We start from the raw sequence: 21,815 nt of genomic DNA, 5'->3' as shown, positions 1-21,815 counted from the left end.
ATGCTGATATGTTGATGTTTAGCTGGTTTGTTGTTGCTATGGCAGGATCTTAGTTTAGTGTGTTAGCATGCTAATATTTGCTAGCACTAACCGGAACGTACAGCTAAGGCTGATGAAATTGTCATCAGTTTAACATTAGGTTGACAAATGACACAATTTGACAGGAAAACATAAATATATAAGCCATAATTTATTAGAAATATATTCAATAATTGCTGAGAGTGAACCTCGTGGTATAGCGCTAAAGGAAAGATGGAGAATCGCTAAACTCATCAACTGGGAACTTTGGATGTTGGTAAAAGAATTTGTGCCAGTCCATTTTATTACATTTTGAGATATTTCACAGTATAGTATATAGTATAGTATTAGAACTCTGACCTATAGTGACAGATTTACATCCATCCCCTAGGAATCTATATAGCTATGAAGATAATTCCCTTAAAGCCAAAACTGCCAACCCAATGGTGGCACTATGAAAAGCCAGGTGATCACAAGTCTGCAAGATCAATCCTCTGGGGACACTGAATGCCTGTAACAATTTCATGCAAGTCCAGCAAATATATGTTGAGATATTTCATTCTGGACCAAAGAATTGGACCACCAGACAAACTGAAAGTTCCATCAACTGCAAGCGTTGGTAAAAAGGCTATTTCTAAACTCAACACCGCCGCAACATCAAAACAAATATATGTTTCTTTGGAACTGTAACTCTTTCAAAGCTTACATCAGCGTGCATGTTTACAAAATGTTGCCCAAAGCTGGTTGTGTATCATTTTCTCCCTGTGCCATGATGATTTCTAAATGAAATAAGCCTTCAAAGCTGGGATGTTGAATTGGTTTATCCGCTTTATGGGGCAGGACTAAGAAATATTGCATGAAGAGGAGTGAACATTAAGTATTAGATTAGAAAATGGCCGTTTTTTTTTGGTTATCAAGGCCATCTCTGCAGTCTCCTCCCACAGGGGTCAAGCTGGACCCGTGCGGGGCCGAGGGCTGAGAAAATAGCTTTGTCTCTTTCACAATATAGACGAACAAAAGACAGAACCCTGTTTGTTCCTCATGCACTGAGAGGAGGGGGGCGTGTGATGAAGTGGGAGGGGTGCATGTCTAATTGTGCGTGTGCGTCTGGGTAAAGGGACGGGGGCAGTGCTCATTTAGAATTCTCCATATGATGAACGAGCGTCGGCCCTTTTCATAGAAAACAGAAGCCTTGAAACGACAGACAACAGAGCAGCATACTCGTTGCCTATTCAACCCTAAATGGGACAACAAGTTCGAACAAGCACTCAGATTCAGAGTTTAGAAAAAGTTGAATTTGATATTTTTCACAATGTGACCAAAACTATGATTCGTAAATATGTTTTAAATGTATTACAATTGATTGTTATATTTAACTTATGCTAGAACATGCTGATCAAAGTTTTAACATTTTATTTTGAAATTCACAAATCCTTGCACGTAGGTGTGTTCTTGCGTTTGAGAGCATGTGAGGTGAGTCCCAGTGAGGGAGGAAAAGAGAAAGAAGCAGAAGGACACACACTGCTGAGACAGTGCAGGGTAATTAGTGAAGCCGACATCGCGTTTTCTCCTCAGAATAACTGGGCTAATTGTTCTGGTTTGTTAAAGCATGTTAAGAGGATTGATCCTCAACCTGAGGAATGTTTGTGTTGCTTCCAAATCCTGCATACATACAACTTAATCTCCAAATCCCAACTGTACTCTGATCTTATGTGTACATATACTCCGACAGATTGTGCGTCAACAGGCTATAATCGCAGAAATAGAATATTGATTCCACTGTCAAATTAAACAAAAAGGATTTAAAAAAGGAATACAGCAAACTAGATCATGTTGCTTACTACTACAAACATTAGGCTTACTGATTCCACATGCTTAAGGATAATGGCTGAAAAATATTTCCCAAATCCATCTTCCCAATCCACAAACAACACTGGCTGCTTTGTGTCCAACTCTGCACTGAAAACAGTATGAAACTACTCCGAGGCATTTGAGGAATAAGGGTTAGAGCTATTTCTGGTTGAAAAAATAAAGAAGATTGACTTGCTATCAGGGAAATGAACTTAAGGGAACTAGGTATTATAACCAGAAACAGTGACCTTTGTGAAAACCCCCGTACGACGAATGGTAAAATACACGTAAACTGTAGCTAAACATCTGCAGTTATCATGAGCATAGGGGCCATAGCAAGGTTACGAAACACAAACACTGTTTATACAGTACATTCAGATTCATATAGACTCTGCCACTGCAACGTACAGCTCATCCTCATCAAACAGTTCAATAAATGGCTTCCTGATCTAAGAGATACGGTGAGGCGACTGCTTGAGAAAAACAAACACAGTATCTTGTGTGAAAACTGTGTGGGTGCAGCACCAGCATGACTAACACATGCACAGATGTTCTGCCCGTGAACATGTCAGTTTCCCAGAGGGCAAAGCTTTGACCCTCGGGCTCTGCATCACAGAAAATAGCTACAACCACTTCAGAGCATCAGAGAGCAAGAGCTACAATGTATGATCGTTTATCTACCGTATGGCAGAACACATTAAAAGGACGGACCAGTTAAATAAGCACAGAACAAAGGTCTTAAGACAATAAAGATTACTGATGTAAGATCCTTTTATCATAATCATATAACCTCATAAACACATGTGGAAGCTAACCACAAGTTGTTCCATGGTAACTATAAATATGAGCCAATAAAAAGGAAGGTCTGAATACAATATTAGCTCTCTGTTGTTTTAACCTACTTCTGATAAGAGCTGCACAAAGGCTTTTATGTTGGATTGTGTTCCGTGTGTCTACACAGTTTAGGCTTCCACAACAGTTTTGTGCATCACTCGACTTACTATGATGGAAGCAGTGCTGAAGCAAATCTTTCTCTTTGGAGGGATGTCCTCTTTGTTCTCCTCTGGCAGACCAGCAATCTCTGTCAGGTCAGAGCCCGGGTCGTAGACAATATCCTCGTCGTCTCCATAGAGGTCATCCTCAGGATCCGTACAGCTTTCACCCCATCCCTGGTAACAAGCGTCCCCGTCTGCATTAAAAACCACCCGCTCGGTCCCAGTGTATTCCTCATCTGTTTCTTCCACTTGATCATTGGGAGATTCAGGGGGCTTGTCTTCTATTGACCCATCTCCATCCTCCTGTCTTTCAGCTCTTGGCAGGGGCTCTGGAGTGGCTGGTTGGTTAGTAATCACAGCATCATCTTTTTGAAGATCATCGTGTTTTGAAGCCTTGGACACCCCTACATCCTCGGTATGTTTTCTTGTTTCTGATGGTTTCTCTTCTTCCTCACAGGAACCATTGACTTGACTTCCATTGGTGGTGGCCCCAGAAAGGCGCTGTTTATCTCCACCTGTACTTGCAACCTTGTCTGCTTTGTCTTGAGACTCCTCCTCTTTGGGAACAGGTTTCAGCTCCGCTGTCTCCACTTCAGGACTGGGACTGAGGAGGTCCTCAGAGGACAACGATGTGGGAAACTTTCCCCCTGTCCTGCTCCGATAGTTTCCTCGAACAGGAGACTGTCGTGAATCATCCTCACTGAGATCTCCTCCATGGCGTTGGAATCCATCTGGTGAGTAGAGGGCTCGTCTGCTGACTCCTTTGTAGGCCACACCCTGATTGTGGTGGTCAGCATGTTCAAAAACAGCACTGAGTTGACTGACAGTCGGTGACGATGCCTCTGCTCTGGAGCAAAGTGAGTCCAAAGAGTCTGTACTGCCTCGGTTGGACCTTGGCCCTCGCCAATCATCAAGATTCTCATGGGACCCTCTTTTATCACGTCCGTAGGGAAAGACTGGTGATTGAGACTGGTCACGGGACTGCTGCTCAAACAGCTTCCTGGTTTCTGAGAACCTTGCTCCAACACTTCCAACCCGTTCAGTCGATTGGGAATGCTGGAGTTTTATCACAGATCCGTCAGCCTTGTTGATGAAGTTGGTGGGCTTGACCATCTTTTGTGGTGAAGAATCCTCTCGACCCCTTGTCTTCACTTCTATATTTTCTGTGCCCATCTGCATGAACATGTCCTTGATGCGGCTGACATGGGAGCCATATTGGCGACCCCTTGGTTGTTTCACCCTTTCGAGGTCTTTGGGCCTTGAGGCTCCATCAATCCGTGGCTGGTCAAAGGCCTTCTTGAGTGCCTGAAACTCTGTTCGGTAGGCATTACGGTGGGGGGAGGCACTCCGGAGGGAGGTCCTCTCCCCCGAGGCCTCCGTCTTCAGCATGATGAGGTCTTTGGATTCCGAGGAGATGTCAGCATTGCCGTGGCCTCATTAGAACATAGGAGTGAGGGGTTTAGTTTGACCTACTGCAGCGCTGCTTAATCTGACAAGATCCGACTTCCTTTAGGCCAATTCACACCTGCAACGATAAAGAAAAGATGTTGTTAAGATAGAAGCATTTTGTAACACGGCATGGTTATGTGAGTTCAAAAGAACTATTCAAAAAAAACATGGGGGTCAAATTGATAACAGATGCTGCTCAGTGACATAAGAGCAGGAGAACAAGTTATGAAAGCTTATTGGACTCTAAAAGCTCTCTGGGGATGTTGTCTATTCAGCAGGGCTGCGCTGTTTACCTTCTCACATCAATGCTCGCTGTACACATTAGTGTAAAGATGTGATCTCTGTGTTCACTGTGTTGTACTGTAGATGTTTTCTTCCCTTTCCCCACTTCACCCCCATCTCTCCTTTTTCTATAGTGAACGGCGCCACATCCCGCAGCCTTATAAACCATCTACTGACATTATGGTGGTCACTTTTAAATGTCAGTGCTGAGACAAAGCAATGCATGCTGGTTTCAACCTTCACTGCACATACATACTGTGGTTAAATGCACCAAAAGATGCAGCATTTCATTAACTGAAAGACTTGAGGATTAAATGATGAGACTATGTGCCTCTGCCCTCTGACCACCATTGCAACAATACAGGGAGAGAGCGGGGCTGCAGGCTGGTGTAGGAGTTAAATATTCCATACCTTCTGACATTAATGTTTAATACTGTTTGGAAATGCACTTCACAAAGAGGGAAATGAAATGTGACACAATAAAGCGAAGGAAAAAAAGGATAAAACATTCATCTGGGACACTGAGAATTCATCAAGTTGTGCTGAAACCCTCCGCATGGGTGGTGTGGATACAGCAGCAGCAGCAGCAGCAGAGGCTGAAACCTGAAATGTCCTGGCTCAGAATTCATTATTCACCACGCTGGACTCTCGATGGCCTTAGTGCAACAAAAAAAAAAACCCACATCATCTGTTTGGACTGGTGCAGCCTCAGAGGATATCGCTGAGTGCAGAGTAAAGTTAGAGGTGAAAGATGAATTCGGGGGTTTGAACATTGTGTCAGTGGGATCAGACAGAGCCGTCAGCCTCACCGCACACAACATGACAGCTCGGCTCCAGCCCCCGCGACGCTGTCTAACTCGTATTCATCCACATGTGTCCCCCTTGTGCACATTTCCACCAAAAGTATCAATGGAAATGATTGATTGATTGATTGATTGATTTATCGGTGATTGGCGAAAAAGGCGGAGTTAACCCCACACACACACACACAGCGATGTTGCCTCAATGTTGCAAAAAAAACAAAAGAGTCAGACTTACATCCATGGCTCCGGCTCCGCGATGTAAATAAACAGTAATCCACGGTGTCGAGCGGGAGGGGAGCGAGGATGCTCTCTGCACAAACAACAACGGCCCCTCTACCGAACGATAACATCCCTCTCCCACGCGGGTAAACAGTCCGGGGACGGAGTCGCCGCTTCGGGAGCGCTTGGACACAACCGGAGCCGCTACAGCGCCATTGCAAGGCAGCGGGTGATGCTGCCAGCCGCACAATGGGGGTGTCGGTGCAGTTCAGCGGATCGCCTCGGTGGAAGCTGCGCCCCGGCAGAGGCTGCAAACCCGGCGGCGTCCGGTGTGCGAGTGCGGTGCGGGGGGGTAAACGCGCTCGGACGCTGCGGTGGCCGCCGGTTTCTCTAAATGTAAAGGCTCATGTGACAGGTGTTAGGACCTGGACTGCGGCAATGGTTTGGTCCGATAAGCTGCTGCGCGGAGCCGAGCGGAGGGGGGGGCGTCAGCGAGCTGCAGTGTGGGCACGCATACCAGCACACACACACACACACACACACACACACACACTGTACACAACCTCACTGTCCATCACCCGGGTCTGGGTGTGGTGCTGGAGGGTCAAAGGTCACCCTGGCTGTGTGGATGGATGTTCAGCAGGTTAGGTGTTCAGCCAAACTGAGGTGTGAGGACCACCAGGTGGGCTTGAGGAGTTTATATTGAGAGCAGACTAGATTAAATCAATACATCTTTAACCTTTATCATTTCATTTCTACTTAGTTTAGTATTAGCTTCTCTGTCTAATGTAACATACTTATTGTATGCTTAGCTTACTCTCATTTAAGATAAGATAAGATAATCTTTTATAAGTCCCACAATGGGGGGAATTTGCAATATTACAGCAGCAAGAGTCACAAATAGGCATCAGTAAGTATTAAGTAACATGCAATACCTGAGTGTAAGGATAATAATAATGTAAGGAATATAAAAACATATAGAAAAATATGAATGGAATATATTATATAGTGTAAAAACATGAAAAATATGTGCAGTGTGAGAATATGTACAGTGAATGGATTGTACATGAACCATTGTATTGCACAGACAGAGTGAATATAGCACAGTGAATATTGCATAATTAAGAGAGTTTAAAATTGTTTTTTTACTTTCATGCACTGGTTAGAGTTACAAATTTTACATTTAATTCCTTATTGTTTTTATTCACTGTATTATTTTCTACTATGTATTGTACTGTACAGTAATCTATAGCAAGCTGGCACAAGAATTTCCTTTGTGATTAATAAAGTCTTATCTTATCTTATCTTATCTTACTCCATCACATAAGTCTATATGTAGCAGCAGCTGCACATTAACTTAGTTGTTTAAGGAGAGTGCAATAATATGATAGCTAATAAAGTTGGCTTACAAACCCAACACGATTAAATACATAAAAAAAGAAAATAAACCAAGGCACTCTTGCTGTGGAAAAATTAAAGTGTGGCTACTGTATAGCAAAGATGAATTAGAATAGCATACATCCACCAAGGATAGACCTGAGATATCAGGAAGTGGCCCATAGGTTCATCATCACCATAGACAGAGCAGGTGACTCGAGCCGGACGAAAATAGCCACAATTAGACAGTAGAAAAAAACAACAACAAATGAGCCTGCACAGAAAATATAAACATCAAAGACTAGAACACATGAACACTTCACTTCATGATTCAAGTTATAAAACAAACCTAGTTATAGTAGGGGGAATAATTGATTTCTTTATTTAGACCTGGATATACCATGGCCTGAAGGCAGAAAATCCCAAAAGTTTCTCATGTTGTGTCCCAAGAACAAGGGACTACCTCGCAAGCCATAACCTTCAAAGAATTGGTGCTCACATGACCAGCCTGAAATGATTAGTCATCGGGTATTTGTCATTAAAAGTCCTGATGGCATTATGACACCCTGTCCCTCTGTGGACGTCTGTCTATTGTGATAATAAGCCTATGACGTCACTCCCTGATATCTCACAGGCCTATATTCTTCCTGTACTTCAGGTTAGTCGCCCTGATGAAGACCAGACTGCTGCAACATGTAAGTGCATTGCCTTTATACTGGCCAAGCATTAGTCACACTAATAGAGGCCTTTTCATTTCTCCACTGCGAGAGTGTCTTGGTCTATTCTCATATTTTTGTCATCTTTCCTGTGCCCAAAAGCATCTTCTGGGATGTTTACTTTTACACAGCTCCTTTTTTTTTTGCCTTGCTTGATTAAATACATATTATGAGAGTAGTATGAAACAAACTCTGAAATTTGCCGTCTCTTTCCCAAATGAATCTCCGTGCATTAATATTTCAAACGTGTTATGATGAAGCAGATCACAGCGTAAAAACTCAAGCTGCCTGGGTCACGCAGGAGTCAACAGACACACCGTCTAAAACACGGGACTTAATCCATGTGATGAAGCACTAGAAAGGAAGCTTTGTCAGCATCTGAATGTGTGATTATTTAAACAAAGATGACTGAGTTGTATAATTGGTTCTGGCGTGTTATAATACACGGCAGCGTTGCTTGCGTATTTATTTCGTAAGCAGAGGTTGCAAGTGTGAATCAAGTTGGAAGTTTTATCATAATTCATTTAAAGAGTAGATGTGATTCATCAGATCGAGCATATAAAATCCTCTTTACGCTTGAATTGTATTTGTGCGCTTCTCTTATATTAATGTTATTTATGAATTTGTGCATTTGTGCAATTTACACGATTATGTAATAATTTAATTTCATGCTGAACCCACTTAAAGCAATGGTTTGACTATTTGCTCCACACAGTTGGTTTGGTTTGCCGTGTTGCCATATTCAGTACTCAAAGTCAATTAGATTTTTCAGTGCTGGACTGCAGGTGCACTGAAATAAGCAGTGACAAGTTTTACCCTCACATGCATTAACAGCCCTTAAGAGAACCGGGAGTGGATGCAGGAAATAAGTAGGAGACAGGAGACTTTCATCATCTCAATTCACTATTAAAAACAAGCAAATTCAGCACAGTGTAAACAAAAACTTAGTGTCGACAACGCTGAAACAGAACTGGAGTGAAATCAATTCAAATCAATATGAAACTGACTGATTTGGCTTTAACCTTACCCACCTGTCAAGAGAGAAATGTTGTATTTTCCTGCATCTTAGTGCATGCATAGGTCTTTTAGTGACTGTTGTGATGCATTGATACCTGGTCCAAATACTGACTCTGTGAAGATGTTGCTAAGCAACCCTAAAAATAATCTTGAGGGGAAGGAGGGAGGGTGTGAGAACAGAACAGCCACGCACTGTAGAGCGCAGAGGATGAATGGCATCGTGTTTATCACCACGGAGGAGGAAATGAATCAAACACAAATTCACTCAAACCAGAGCCAATTGGCGACCACTGTCGGCTCATCATAGTGAGAGTTAGGATGCTTTTTCTGCAGGAGCAGGAGTGCTCTCTTAGCGGTGGGTGACATCAGTGTGAGGGGTGAATCATTAAAAGTCCAGCTGCCCTTTAGCAGGCCTGAGTGGGAGCCAAGGGGCCAAAAAACACGACCATCTGTCTGCTGCCACTGTCTCTGCAGGGGGTGTGAGCAGATTGGAGCACACTTCTTAAACACGTCTGTGTCCTCTTACAGCTGGGCTCAGGAGGTCATGTCCCAGTGTGTGTGTGTGTGATTGTGTGTTTGTAAGTCTGTTTCTGTGTGTACTTATATCCTTGTGAGCCAAGACCTTACGGAATGAGGACATTTTGGGAAAGAAAGGACATATTAGCTGCTCCGCACTTTCAATGGCCTGATGAATTAGGTTCAGTTGACGGTATTAAGCAGTGATGGTTAAGGTTAGGGGTCATGTGTGAATTGTGGTTAGGTTAAGGTTAGTGTGAGGTATGAACTGGTCATTGTTAAGGTTATAGGTAAAAAGTTTTGGTTTGGTCCACATTGAATGTAAATCCTAATCAGGATAGTTGTGTAAACCTGTGTGTGAGTGTGTGTTTTCTGTCATCACGAGTCAATATGTGGGGTATTACTTACTCTTATGTTTCTTTCTCTTGGCATTATTATTAAATCATATTATCGGCCATCTTCGATTTGTGCTATGTATAATTTCCTGTCTTTGATTTGAAATGACATTGTATTCATTTGCGTCTTATCTTAGATGTCTTGTATTCTTGCTTTTCTTTGTCCTTTTTGTCAAGGGCTGTTTTAAAAGGTGCAGTAAAACTATAACATACAATATGTAAAGTTATTCATATTATTATTAATATTCAAATTCGAAAAAAGACTAGATTAACATGCCATTAAAAACCCACCCTGTGTCAAAAGCATCTTGTTGTGAAGTGGACTAAATGTGAGAGACAATAAAATCTGCATGTTGAAGACAAGGTCATGAGCTCACTACTTCAGTTTGATCTGAATCAAATCCCAGTCAAATCTATTTTCTCTCATGAACGTGATCTCACATAATTATTATTTTTTTTATTTTTTTGCCTCAGTTTTACGAGACAGCCATGTTTTTCCATCCAGATGTTCAGCCAATGAGAGGCGTCTCTGTGTCCAGCGGAGGAGGGAGGCGGAGGGGAGGACTGCTGCAGGATGCTTATTACTATGTCTGTCAGAGCCCGGTGGCGATTCAGATAAATACCATATAAAACAACACACTTCCATGAGAGATCCACGAGGGGGATGAGCACCATGTCGGCTGCAGCTGTCGCGGTGTGGCTGTCCGCGGGTACGTATCGATTCGTGGGGGGAAATCACGGGCTTTTTTCGTTCCCTCGTTAGCTCTGGGTTTTTCCTGATGCTAGTTAGCTAGCCCGTTAGCCCGCAGTTAGCTCATTTTTTCCGAGGAGGAGGAGGAGACATGGAAAACAAGGCTAACCACTGACAGCAGCACCGTTATTATGGTGGAGTGTGTGTTAGCATTCAAGCTAAACGCGGTGCTCTCTGCTGTGTATTAAATCTATGGAGAAGAACAGAATGCTAATGGTTAATGTTGCCTTGCTAGTCGTTCATTTTAGCTTTAATGTCCTTTTGGGGAAAAAGCATATTTCCCCTGGAGCAGGCCTTTGTTTACATATATAGACACATAGAATTTATACTATAAAGGGCTTATTAGTAGATTAGCAGCTCACTTTGTGCTTAGTTACACTTGGGGAATAGATTTACACAACAATAACACACAATATCAGAGTTATATTATTATATTAATTGTTATAGCAGCTTATACACTTGTGCATTGTTTGTGAACAAAAACTATTTTAAATAACAACTTTATTAGTTATCTAATAATAATAAAGCAGTTTATCACAGGGCCCCTGAAATTAATCATATGATCATGAAGAGTTTGGTTATTACATGTCCTTGAATCCACAGTTTTACAGACTATAAATCCTGTTTTTTTTCCCAGCACCAAGATAATGGTGGTTTCGTCACCCTGTGCCACTGCACTTTACTTCATAACATTTCTATACAAACCACCACAGTGAAAGGTGTATATAATTTACATACTTTAAATCGTTTTTATTCTCTTGCCTACGTCATTCATTCAATTTCCCCAGTGTGAGGATCAATACATTTTCATCTTATCTCATCTTTAAGTGTAAACGTACCATTCAGGCCTCTCAGGACGCCTGTAACAGGTTTCTTATGCCACCCACAAAACAAAACATGGAGAAGCAGTGTTTCCATTCCATACAAAAAATTTTTTATTGAGGATTAAAACATTTATGATTTCCATTGCCTATTATGTCATACCTATCTATTTTTTATTTTTCTCAGATTTTAAGGTTTTATTTCATTTTTGTCAGTTTCTACTTTCTATTTCACTCCTCTTAAAGTTTGTGCTGGTAGGATTTAAGTCAGCTCTGTTATCAGACAGCACCGGTTTTAGCTAGCTGTGATAAACAAGCTGACACACTCATGTATAGTTCAGAATGCCTATGACAGACACACTTGTTCCACTCATGCTTTTGATTTATTGATCCAATAGTTTACTTTGCATGTGCCAATGACACGAAACACGACACGTTACTTGAGAGAAATGCCAGCATGGAGCGATCCATGGGCTTGAAGCAGAGAACAGCCTTGTACAGAGACGGTGAGTGGGTGTGTGCAGTGGTGCGCTTCATTTGTTGACCTGCTGTCCCCTCCCGCCTGTCATAACACAGTGACACGCTCAACTGGTTCCCCATTAATACTGGCATTATTGTTTTCAATAGTCGGCGGCTTCACAGACTTGGCCCACTTATGTTTGTTGTAATAGCAGTTTGCTGAAATCTGGGCTAAACCTTGCGCTTGCTAGATTTTGAAATTATCCTAAATCATTAACTATGAAACAAAAGTCTGTTTAACATAACTTACTGACACTTTACAGCAGCGATTCAACATTGTGGTGACACATAACCTCTTCAATTGACAAATGTGTGATTTTATTACCTTTATAGAAGATTTACCCGGCTGCTTCGTGTCCAGCTCTTTTCCTTAGTCATCGACTTCTGCTTGTTGTGACACCAACTACTTTCACTTCCAGGTCTGTGCTCACAAGAGCGAGGCTCAGACCCATCAACTGGCAGCAAACCAAAGCTTTGGCCCAAACAAGAGCAATCCTTGTTGTCTGTGTTTCCCCACCAAACACCAAAGAAGCACATGCATTCCTCCTGACCCTGACAACATGCATATATGAGACTGGTTAAACAGATCTAAAGAACAACCCTCCCCGACTGACTCTGCCTCAACTAGCTACAGGCCTCAGTTACCTAGAGCCATTAAAGGGACAAGGGTGGTTTATTCTCTCCACGATGCCAAAGGTGTTTTTTCTAAAACATCACTCCTGAGACCTCAGTCCAAGGTCGGCGCAGGAAAGCAATAAATCTAGTTAGCAATTTCAGCCCCACTTCAAGCTCTGTTAGTCAAATAGCGTGATATTTATGGATGTTTGTGTTGGTTTCAGAAATTAAATCTCTTACAACAGCTATTTAATAGATAATACTTATACTCTTATACGTTTGTGAGCACAGTTATTACGCAACAGTCTCATACTGTGTTCAGCACAATGCACCTCTGACTCAGCTTTTGCCCTACAGCTGGAGCCGACAGATGAATTTACAGCGGATAGTTTTGTATTAACCTTTAATTGGTGATGTATTATGCACACTAAGAGTGCTGCAGGTCATCATCTCGAGAAGGCCTGGCAGGGCATCAGCTCGCCACATATAATCAGATCTGATGCTATTAGCAGAGCCTCAACGTAGCTTAGTCAGTGATCTGTACTCATGCTGGCTGCTCTATAGGAATCAATGGTGGGTGGGGGGGGGCACAGTCTAGTAGTAACCTGCTAGCTAGGCTGGCTAACAGAAGAGGGCCAGAAGTGTGTGTCAGGCCTAATTGTTTGCTGTCATCAAAGCGTTAATGTTGATAGGCTAAAACACATCTCAAATCCCACAGGTCATTTCTTATTCCGCAGCCTATTAGGCAAGACCAGGCCATCTGGGCTCGCTTGTATGTCCTGCCTGTCTCCTCCGAGGACGTGTCACAAATGTTTACACCGCATCCAGTCGGCCTCTGAGAAGAAAAGAATAGCCGGTGCTTGACCTTGAACTGGGACTGTGGGAGTGCATGGTGAAGAATTGATGAGGCCCAACGGGTCGCTTAATAGAAGCTGAGAGTCTGCATTCAGAGCGGGATTCACGGATCGACTGGAGTCATCACAGAGGGCGCCAAGCGGGGTGCAGAAAGTGAATGAGGTTTTATTCTCGATCTCTGAATAACCTAGATCCTAATGTCACGGGTGGCGTCAAGAAAAGCTATCATGTGGATTAGTCAGGTGGAACCTTCTCAATCTGCCATTGGAGAGAGATGCAGTGGATCTCGGATTTCTATGAGTATTTAGTGGCCGTTAAATGCTATTGATTGTATCTAGCTGTGAGCCGGCCCTTGGGGACATGGGACATATGGCTTGTCCAGCGTCTCTCTTCTTAGTGGCCACAGATGTGGCTCAGTTTATCACACATATGGGACAGTTTTTAACTTCCAACAGCTCCTCAGTGTCACTTAGACTGCAGTTAGGCAATTTGGCATTGTAGATTTGGACTCACTTATTAATCTGGAGCTTACTGTGTCACCTAATCTTAACCTCCTTTGTGCACTCTGCTAATAGATCACATGCTGACTTCCTCTTTTCATGGTCCTGGATTAAAATGTAAATCCTGCTCTATTACTCTCTTCAGCAGAGATTCTCCTTAGAAATCAGCTTCTGTTCAAAGAGAGGGCTTACAGTGCAGATGCAGGGATCTGATTATAATAATGTAGAAATGTTTGGTTGAGGATGAATCGGGAGATAAATAAATGTCTAAATAAGGAAAGGGGAATGCACATAGAGGCTTAAAGCTTTCCTCTTCCTAAAGCTTCGCCTGGAGTTGTGTTTCTGCGGGAGAGAACAGTTCAAATTGTGTTTGTCTCCCTCCCTCCTTCCTCCTCTTCTTCCTTGTACACAGTCTCCCATGGTTAATAAAAATGGAGTGCCCACCCACTGAGGTAGAGAGAGGGAAAAAGGGTCAAAAAACAGTGAAAAGAGAGAAATGCTGCGCAAAAATGCTCCAAGGCGGAAAAACCACAAGTGAGCAAAAAAGGGTGAATTAGCAAAAGAGAGAGATGCAGAAAAAAAAGAGGGAGAGCCCCTCTTCTACAGTATATCCACTTTTGTCAAGGGGCTGCCGATTTCCAAGCGACTCCCTTCGCAAATGAAGATTAAGTGTTTGTGTTTCAAACGGAGTGGGGCTTAGCAAGAGAGCATAATGTAGACAAAGTGAGATGAGGGCGTGAAAACAACTCAGCACAGGCTAAATGACGCTCATTACTGCTGTTCTAACTCACAGCATGTCAGCCACACACCAATGAGATTCATTGTTTTAACAGCTTGTAATCCTGTGGACAAGATTTGAGTGTTTCCACTCGCTAATAATATGAGTGTTTGCCTTCTTTGCCTGACCGTGACTGGACTGTGTATGAAAACTCTTTTATTTACCTCAAGAATTCAAAAGTAGACGGATCAATCATCGTGATTCTCAAAGTGTGAAGTAGTTCAGCGAGTACCTGCGACTCAAACCTTTTCACCTCTAATACCACTGTCTGTTCTTTTATAGTTAGTGCTGGTTGCCGGCCATTAATGACAAATAACACACAGTAGAAATTGTTCTTCTCTCAGAAGCTAATTCTCTCTGTTTATTTGAATTCTGTATTTCAGTGGTCACCATCTTGTCGAGGGCTCACGCAGACCGTAACGTCTACCCATCCGCTGGAGTCCTGTTCGTCCATGTTCTGGAAAGAGAGTACTTTAAAGGAGAGTTCCCTCCCTATCCCAAATCAGGTACAACCTCATTACAGCCCCAGTTTGACTTTGTCGTAGTAATTGATACAAATTTCTGTCTAACTATTTGATTAGCTAAATGTCATTGAGACATTTTACTCTTATAATTACCATAATACATTGTGAGTCATATTTCACCAGTAGAAAATGCAGAGCTGCCCATGCCAGAAATTCCACAATCCAGCTAATGGGTCTAAATGTAAGTTACTGAATTGGTTGTGACCCAGAATGGAACATCTGGGTGCCCCCCAAAATACTGCCCCTGCTGTGACTCAGGAGGCAAGGCAGGCCCCCTAATGATAAGGACGATGGTTCAATCCCCAGCTCCTCGATATCAAAGTGCCCTTGGACAAGATAGTAAACCCCAAATGATGTTCTATCGGTGTGTGAGTGTTAGAATATATATGTGTTAATGTGAACTTTAGGGGTCATTATGACTTTATAAATGGAGTCTGTTTCCCTGCAGGCGATGCCATCAATGACCCGATCACTTTCAACACCAACTTGATGGGTTACCCAGACAGGCCTGGCTGGCTGCGTTACATTCAGAGGACGCCGCACAGCGACGGAGTGCTCTACGGATCGCCCACTGCAAACAATGTTGGCAGGCCCACTGTCATAGAGGTGGGTGGCTGCTGGACCGCTTTCAAAGGGCAGTGAATTGTGCTTCTGCTGATTACGTCAAGACAGGATAAGGAATGCTAAGTGCTAAGGATGCTTTCTGTGCTAAAATGTTTGAAGAAAATGAAGGCAGGGTGTGAAATGATCAGTGAGCGAAACGGAAGACAGTGTTGTGCTTTCTCTGTCTGCCTATAAGCTACTGTAAAAATTATTTTCACAAAAGGCTTAACGTTCCCAGAGGTGCACGTGTGCCTCTATACGGTGTCTCAGCTGGGTACAGGGCCCGCGTCCTGCATCAAGCTCAGACTTGTCCAGGGGGCTGCTGCCATATAAGCTGCACTGATCTGGGCTTAAACTTTCATCCTTGTGTGTTGCAGATTACCGCCTATAACCGACGCACTTTCGAGACAGCACGGCACAACTTGGTCATAAACATCATGGGTACAGAAGGTAAGAGGCGCCAGTAGGAGAGCTTAGAGCAAACAGAGATCAGACTGTGCAACTTCACTGATTAAATCCTGGGCGCACGTTCAGCCCTCGAAGTAATGAACTTCACTGAAGAGAAAATGTTGTCTTTAATTACTTCTGTCAACAAGCAGTAATCAAAAAAGAGCTATAATGTAGCATGTGTTCATTTATCTATTGATACATTTGTCTATTTGTCGATTAACCAATGGGTTCTTGAGATTTGCCACAGTATAACTGTGTTCGTATTTTTGTTTAGATCTGAAAACTTGTTGAGCTTAAACGTCAATTCTTGACCTTGTAAACAGCATATTTAGGCGCATTTAGTTGCTGCACTAGAAGTTTTTATCATGTGACATGATCTACATAAGCAGATGGTGTTTAGAAATTTGAACATCTGCAATTACAAATAAGAAAACTGCATTCGGGTGATATTTTGTCAACAGTCAAATATATTTATTATTCCTCTAAAATAAAACATCTCCATTAATTAATATACTGACCTTTTGTGAAGTATCACCTCAGGTCAGCCATCATAAATCAGTCTATGTTGTGGCTTCTGTCAATAACAACGTCCTGTGTTGAAGCGTAATGGTTTTTTCGTATTTATTTGGACACAGCCGCTCCTGTTCATCTTTGCGACCTCACCTCACATCTGTGCATCTCTGTGTTTTGCGCGTTGGCTTGTCGACCAGTCACGGTACACGCAGCACAATATGAACTGAGTCGGATGAATGCACAGCAGATGTTTGTGGCACTAATGTGACATCACTTTCCCTGTGCTGTGATGTCACGTGCCATCTGGCCCCTGAAGTAGGCCAAGTCACACCAGCCGACACACCAGCGTCTGCTAGACAGACCGGTGAAGTCAGCGTCAACTAAGCAGCAGTAATGAAGAAATAATGATGTCTTCGTCAGCAGAACATCACAGCATCAGCGCACGTTTTTCAGGTTTATGGACACACTACAAAAATTAAAAGGTTAAGAAAACGTAGAATTTTAGGGCAAATCACGGCACTGCATTTTAAAATGTTTGGGCCAATTCAATAGCAAAATTTTGTTCTGGTCATTTTATCTTTCATCATTATACAATATGTTACATTTTACCTCTGAGACATCATGTCTCCCTTGAAGAGAGATGAGCGGAGGTCTAGCATGTGGACACAAACCCCCACAGAAATTATCAGTAGACCCCAGTCTCTGTGAAAACCCCTGCAGACTTCCTCTGTAGACCCTGTTTTTAACTTGTCTGGCCTCCATAAACTAAGTATTGAGTGAAGTTTACAAAGCCATTAAATATTCTTAGCTCAAATAATTGAACAATCATAACGAGCCGAGCGATTTCACGTTCTGGTCTTTACAGTGCGGTAATCCTCTAATCTATCATTTTAGCTTCTTCCCTCCCACCTCATTTCCTTCTCAATGTTTTCAGCCCTTAATCTAAGTTCCTCCTTTTCATCTCCTGTGCACAGAGTTCCCTCTGCCCTACCAGGCCGAGTTTTACATCAAAAACATGAATGTGGAGGAAATGCTGGCCAGTGAGGTGCTGGGGGACTTCCTCGGAGCTGTGAAGAACATATGGCAGCCCGAGCGACTCAACGCCATCAACATCACCTCGGCACTGGACCGTGGCGGCCGCGTGCCTCTGCCCATCAATAACCTCAAAGAGGGGTGAGGTTGAACTGGACTTGATTTCAAGTAGTTGTAGATGGATGTTTTTTTAAATAATGGTTTTTATTTTCCAATATAAGTTTTGGATCTACTTGCCTCCACATTTGCTCATATAAAAATAAAAAAATGTGTGGGATTTAATGCAAAAATCATGAGGCCTAACTCACATTAAGATTCCCCTCATCAATGACCTCTTCACCTTCCTCAATCAAACAATTTGCCAACATTTCCAGCCCACTCATACCACTCTTGACATTTTATTTAATTGGCGCCTTGGGGACGCTCAGATCGCTTTGAGTTAGATGAACACACGAGGCTGTCAGCCCTGATAGACACTGTCAGTTGGTTCAGTTCAGAGGGGAATAGCCCACATGAACTGCCATAAGTTATGCATCAAAGATTCATGCTGACGATTTGGAAGATGAAAGCGTCGAGGAGAACACTCGGTGGAGAGGAAACGCTCCGACGATCACTATCCTCGGCACAAACATGTAGATGAATGCTCCGTCTTCTCTCCCCTCTTCCTCTCCCTAGAGTGTACGTGATGGTTGGAGCTGATGTTCCCTTCTCGTCGTGCCTGCGGGAGGTGGAGAGCCCACACAACCAGCTGCGCTGCAGTCAGGAGATGGAGCCGGTCATCAGCTGCGACAAGAAGTTCAGAGCTCAGTTTCAAATCGACTGGTGTAAGATTTCTCTGGTGAGGATTCTCTCGCACCAACACGGTTTAAAAACTCTGTTTTTTTAAGTAACATTAAATGTAGCGTTGGTAAGTTGTTTCTGAAACACTTTTTTAGCTTAATTGATAAAATCATCTTCATGTTCTGATAGCAGTGAATAAATAAAGTCATCTCTAAAGAAATGTCTGTGGCCCTCGCAGCCGATCTTTTCATTCGGATCAAATGAGTTCCAGGATTACCAATTCCAGCTTTAATGATAAATATAATAAATTGTACTTGGGTTAATCACATCACTTGCTTGCTCATACTTATTTCTCCAGGTTGACATCCACAAAGTAGTCCCGGTATACATAACCCGTCCTGATCCAGGCACAGGGATCCTGCCTGAATTTGGGGAGTACAACCCCCCCTCTGAGTCTTTGAAGAACCGGGACTACTTCTACGACTTCCTCATCACGCTGGCCGTTCCCTTTGCCGTGGCTGTAGTCCTCTTCTTCATCCTCGGCTACACTATGTGCTGCCGGCGTGAAGGGGTGTAAGTGTGCTTGGTCTTACATTTCTATGCAACTACTGCACCAGACACCCAGACAAACATGTGAGGAGAGCAGTGGCAGTGACATGAAAGACAGTGAGACAGAAAGGTTAGTGCAGGGCAGTTAGTAAAAAACAATCTGGATTGGAACTGCAGCTTGTCATCACCATCCAGTTGTGCCCGCCACAATTATTAAGTTGCCCATACATTTCTGTCATTGGTTTTTGTTAATGTTGTCATGCACATCTTGATGTTTCGAAGCGAAAGGCATGACATCGATGCTCATCCATCCGTTAAAAATCCTTTCATCATTCTCCATCATCTACAGGCTGGGAGAGACGTGCCCCCTCATTGCCTCAATGTTCCACGCCCCATCAGCATTTCCACACAGTCTTTACTCATCATACCATTCACGTGTGTGTAGCTGTCTCTTTAACTATTAATATTAGTATTTAATTCATCCATTTTGTTTTGTTTCTAGGGAAAAAAGAAACATGCAAACACCAGAGTAAGTGTTTTACCTCTCATGTGTTTCTCTTTATTTTGGCTGTTTCCGCCCCCCCCTCCTCCTCCTCCTCTCTTTTTGGTTTCGCAGTTTTGTTGTCTATGTTGTCACTGACTGCTTCCTCATAACCATTCATCAGCTCATCTGTGTGTTGACATCCATTCATCCAGTGGGCTGCTCAAAAATCTAATGAACAGACGACAGGAGTTCTCGCCGTTAGCAGTGATTGCTTTTCAAATGTCCCGAGCCTTGAAGATTGAGAACATAAAGTATCTCGCACCATGAGTCAGACACAGAGATAGGTGACAGCGGGTGATTTCTGTGGAGCATGCATATCTCACCGCGGCAGACACAAATCGCTGGCTCATACAAAATGTCTTAATATCGCTCTGTAGATAAAGCATTGCAAAAGGGACAACACAAATTAACACCAGCGCGCACACGACAACATCACACGCTCACACTGACTGAGCTCCACTGCCTCTGCCCTCCCCAGCATCCAGCTGGTTCACCACAGCTCCATCCAGAAGTCCACCAAGGAGCTGCGGAGCATGTCTAAGAACCGCGAGATCTCCTGGCCGCTCTCCACTCTGCCCGTCTTCAACCCGGTCAGCGGCGAGGTGGTGCCGCCCCTCCACCCCGACAACTACGAGACCACCAGCATGCCCCTCATGCAGACACAGACGTGAGTACAGGGATTACACATAAACGCGAAAAAACAAATTCACACGCTCATAATGACCACTCGGGCTCATTAGCAGGCCCACAGATGTATGGCTTACAGGCGTCAACAGGGGGAAATATGAGTCGAAACAACAGCCTTATGGTTTAATCTTGTTTTCAGGTCTCTAACTGTTCCATGTTTAGTGCTAAAGCTGCAGCGAGCGAGTCAGGCCTTTAGAAAAATACAACCACAGCTTAAGAGCTTCAAGCCGTCCCATGATTTTTACTAATGGGCTTGATACTGGAAAAATGTTTAAGTACAAAGTGTTTTCACATGATATGAAAGGCTCATGTGTGTTTGCCATAATATCACTGTTTGTGATTCCAGGAACCTGCAGAATCAGATTACGATACCACAGCAGCGGCCATCAGGTTAGTTCTACCTCCAGCCTTTATATAACGGCCTGCCTCACTGTTCCTGTATGTGTGATATGTGGTGAAACTGCTCAATTTAGATGTTAAAAAATTGTATAAATTAAGATGCTGATACATGGTTGAGGTGTATGCACAAGTAGGTGTCAGCACAATGTACAGATCATTCACTGTAAAATCTAGAGTAGAGCGCATACAGTACCTCCGCCAAGGCCCAACAGTCGCTTTAAATTCGGTTAAATTACACACACTCAGAGATGACAGTTCCCTAAATATGCCTGATTCTTTTCATCAAGATCTAATTATTTTTTTCATGGGAATTTGGTGAAAATGTAAAAAAATACAACTTAAATGTTCACCTGAATCTGAGGTCGGGTTATGCCCAGCCCGCCTCTACAAAATTTCATGGAAATCATTTCTTTAAGTCTTGTAATCTAGACAGACACACGACTATGAACATAACCTCCTTGGCGAAGGTACAATAAAAAATCAACACAAATTCCCAGACTTCACTCATTTAGACACAGCTTACTGAGAGCTAATCGTTTTTCCCTGGTGTTGGTGTGTTAGCGCCCTCCTGTGTGCATGGTAGTGGCCTGCATGCTCAACTAACCACACTGCTCTCTCTGTTCACTGCTAACGAAGGAGATAGTTATGTCATGTCAACGTTTCGAAGGTTAGAGGTGGGTACCGCTGCTCTGTTTATCACTTAATGTTGCTGATTTGTGAGTTATTTTTATCCATGAGGTTATTTCAGATCTTCTGCTAAACACGTCTAACATCTCATCATATTTTTCATGTGTGGTTCTTTGTGTCTATTCTAGGTAAATGGTATTCCTGAGGAGAGAAAGGTGGCCGAAGCCCTTAATTTGTGACCAGAAAACACCGGTGTCGGAGCTACAGTAGTTTCCATATCTATATATTTGTGTTTTTCTAACACTTGTGCCAATCTGCATGCCTCAGAAGTGTCTTTACAAAGTTTTATCATCCACATGCACTTACACCTTAAAGAGTGAGAGTGTGACAGAGAATATAAAAGCTTAGCTAATGATGAAGATTATAAAATATTTTGGGATATATGTGTAAATGTTGAAACCACGGTGTTTGTATTTTTACTTGCTTTGCACAATGGACCTCTTAAAGGAAAGAGAGGGCGTTTTACATGTGGTCATGTCATGTGTTATATGTAATGTGTCACATGAGGACAATAAAATATTTCAAAATTGTTTTTACTGGATGTAAAAACCATTAATAAACAGGACAACA

The 21,815-nt window shown here is 42.9% G+C and overlaps 2 protein-coding genes across 9 annotated transcripts in view; one reads left to right on the top strand and one right to left on the bottom strand.

The window, feature by feature from the left end:
- ppp1r9a (protein phosphatase 1, regulatory subunit 9A) overlaps positions 1 to 12,337 on the bottom strand; it is a 53,623-nt gene extending 41,286 nt beyond the window's left edge. For 2 of the 5 annotated variants that reach the window (XM_035182379.2, XM_035182384.2), the window contains exons 1-2: positions 5,634 to 6,065; positions 2,871 to 4,389 (exon numbers count right to left, since the gene is read on the bottom strand). In XM_035182379.2, the coding sequence (XP_035038270.2) occupies positions 2,871 to 4,253 (1,383 nt within the window). In that variant the 5' untranslated portion in view covers positions 4,254 to 4,389; positions 5,634 to 6,065. Of the gene's footprint in view, positions 1 to 2,870; positions 4,390 to 5,633; positions 6,067 to 12,054 lie in introns of those variants that run through there. The other 3 variants (XM_035182380.2, XM_035182381.2, XM_035182382.2) reach the window with 3 other exon arrangements.
- Positions 10,156 to 21,777, top strand: sgce (sarcoglycan, epsilon). Of its 4 annotated transcripts, XM_035182386.2 has the most exons (13): positions 10,156 to 10,348; positions 11,609 to 11,716; positions 14,861 to 14,983; positions 15,450 to 15,607; positions 15,982 to 16,054; positions 17,542 to 17,740; positions 18,275 to 18,437; positions 18,738 to 18,952; positions 19,431 to 19,457; positions 19,951 to 20,139; positions 20,506 to 20,549; positions 21,195 to 21,232; positions 21,374 to 21,777. In XM_035182386.2, the coding sequence occupies exons 1-13, from the start codon at positions 10,303 to 10,305 to the stop codon at positions 21,422 to 21,424; spliced, it is 1,434 nt and encodes a 477-aa protein (XP_035038277.1). In that variant the 5' UTR covers positions 10,156 to 10,302; the 3' UTR covers positions 21,425 to 21,777. The 4 variants fall into 4 exon arrangements, with proteins under 4 accessions (XP_035038277.1, XP_035038280.1, XP_035038278.1 ...); XM_035182389.2 differs by lacking the exon at positions 11,609 to 11,716; XM_035182387.2 differs by lacking the exon at positions 19,431 to 19,457.
- Positions 21,778 to 21,815: the final 38 nt, after the last annotated feature.

This window comes from Hippoglossus stenolepis, chromosome 17, assembly GCF_022539355.2.
Source record: "Hippoglossus stenolepis isolate QCI-W04-F060 chromosome 17, HSTE1.2, whole genome shotgun sequence".
NCBI classification, from domain to species: Eukaryota; Metazoa; Chordata; class Actinopteri; order Pleuronectiformes; family Pleuronectidae; genus Hippoglossus; species Hippoglossus stenolepis.
The sequence above is the reverse complement of the archived record's forward strand: the minus strand, read 5'-3'. Positions and strand labels throughout refer to the sequence as shown.

Bases quoted from the DNA above. Each gene is read 5' to 3' on its own strand.
- sgce (XM_035182386.2), top strand. From the start codon at position 10,303: ATGAGCACCATGTCGGCTGCAGCTGTCGCGGTGTGGCTGTCCGCGG. The intron at 14,984-15,449 runs GTACAACCTCAT...GTTTCCCTGCAG, and splicing joins CCCTCCCTATCCCAAATCAG to GCGATGCCATCAATGACCCG. The intron at 20,140-20,505 runs GTGAGTACAGGG...TTGTGATTCCAG, and splicing joins CCCCTCATGCAGACACAGAC to GAACCTGCAGAATCAGATTA.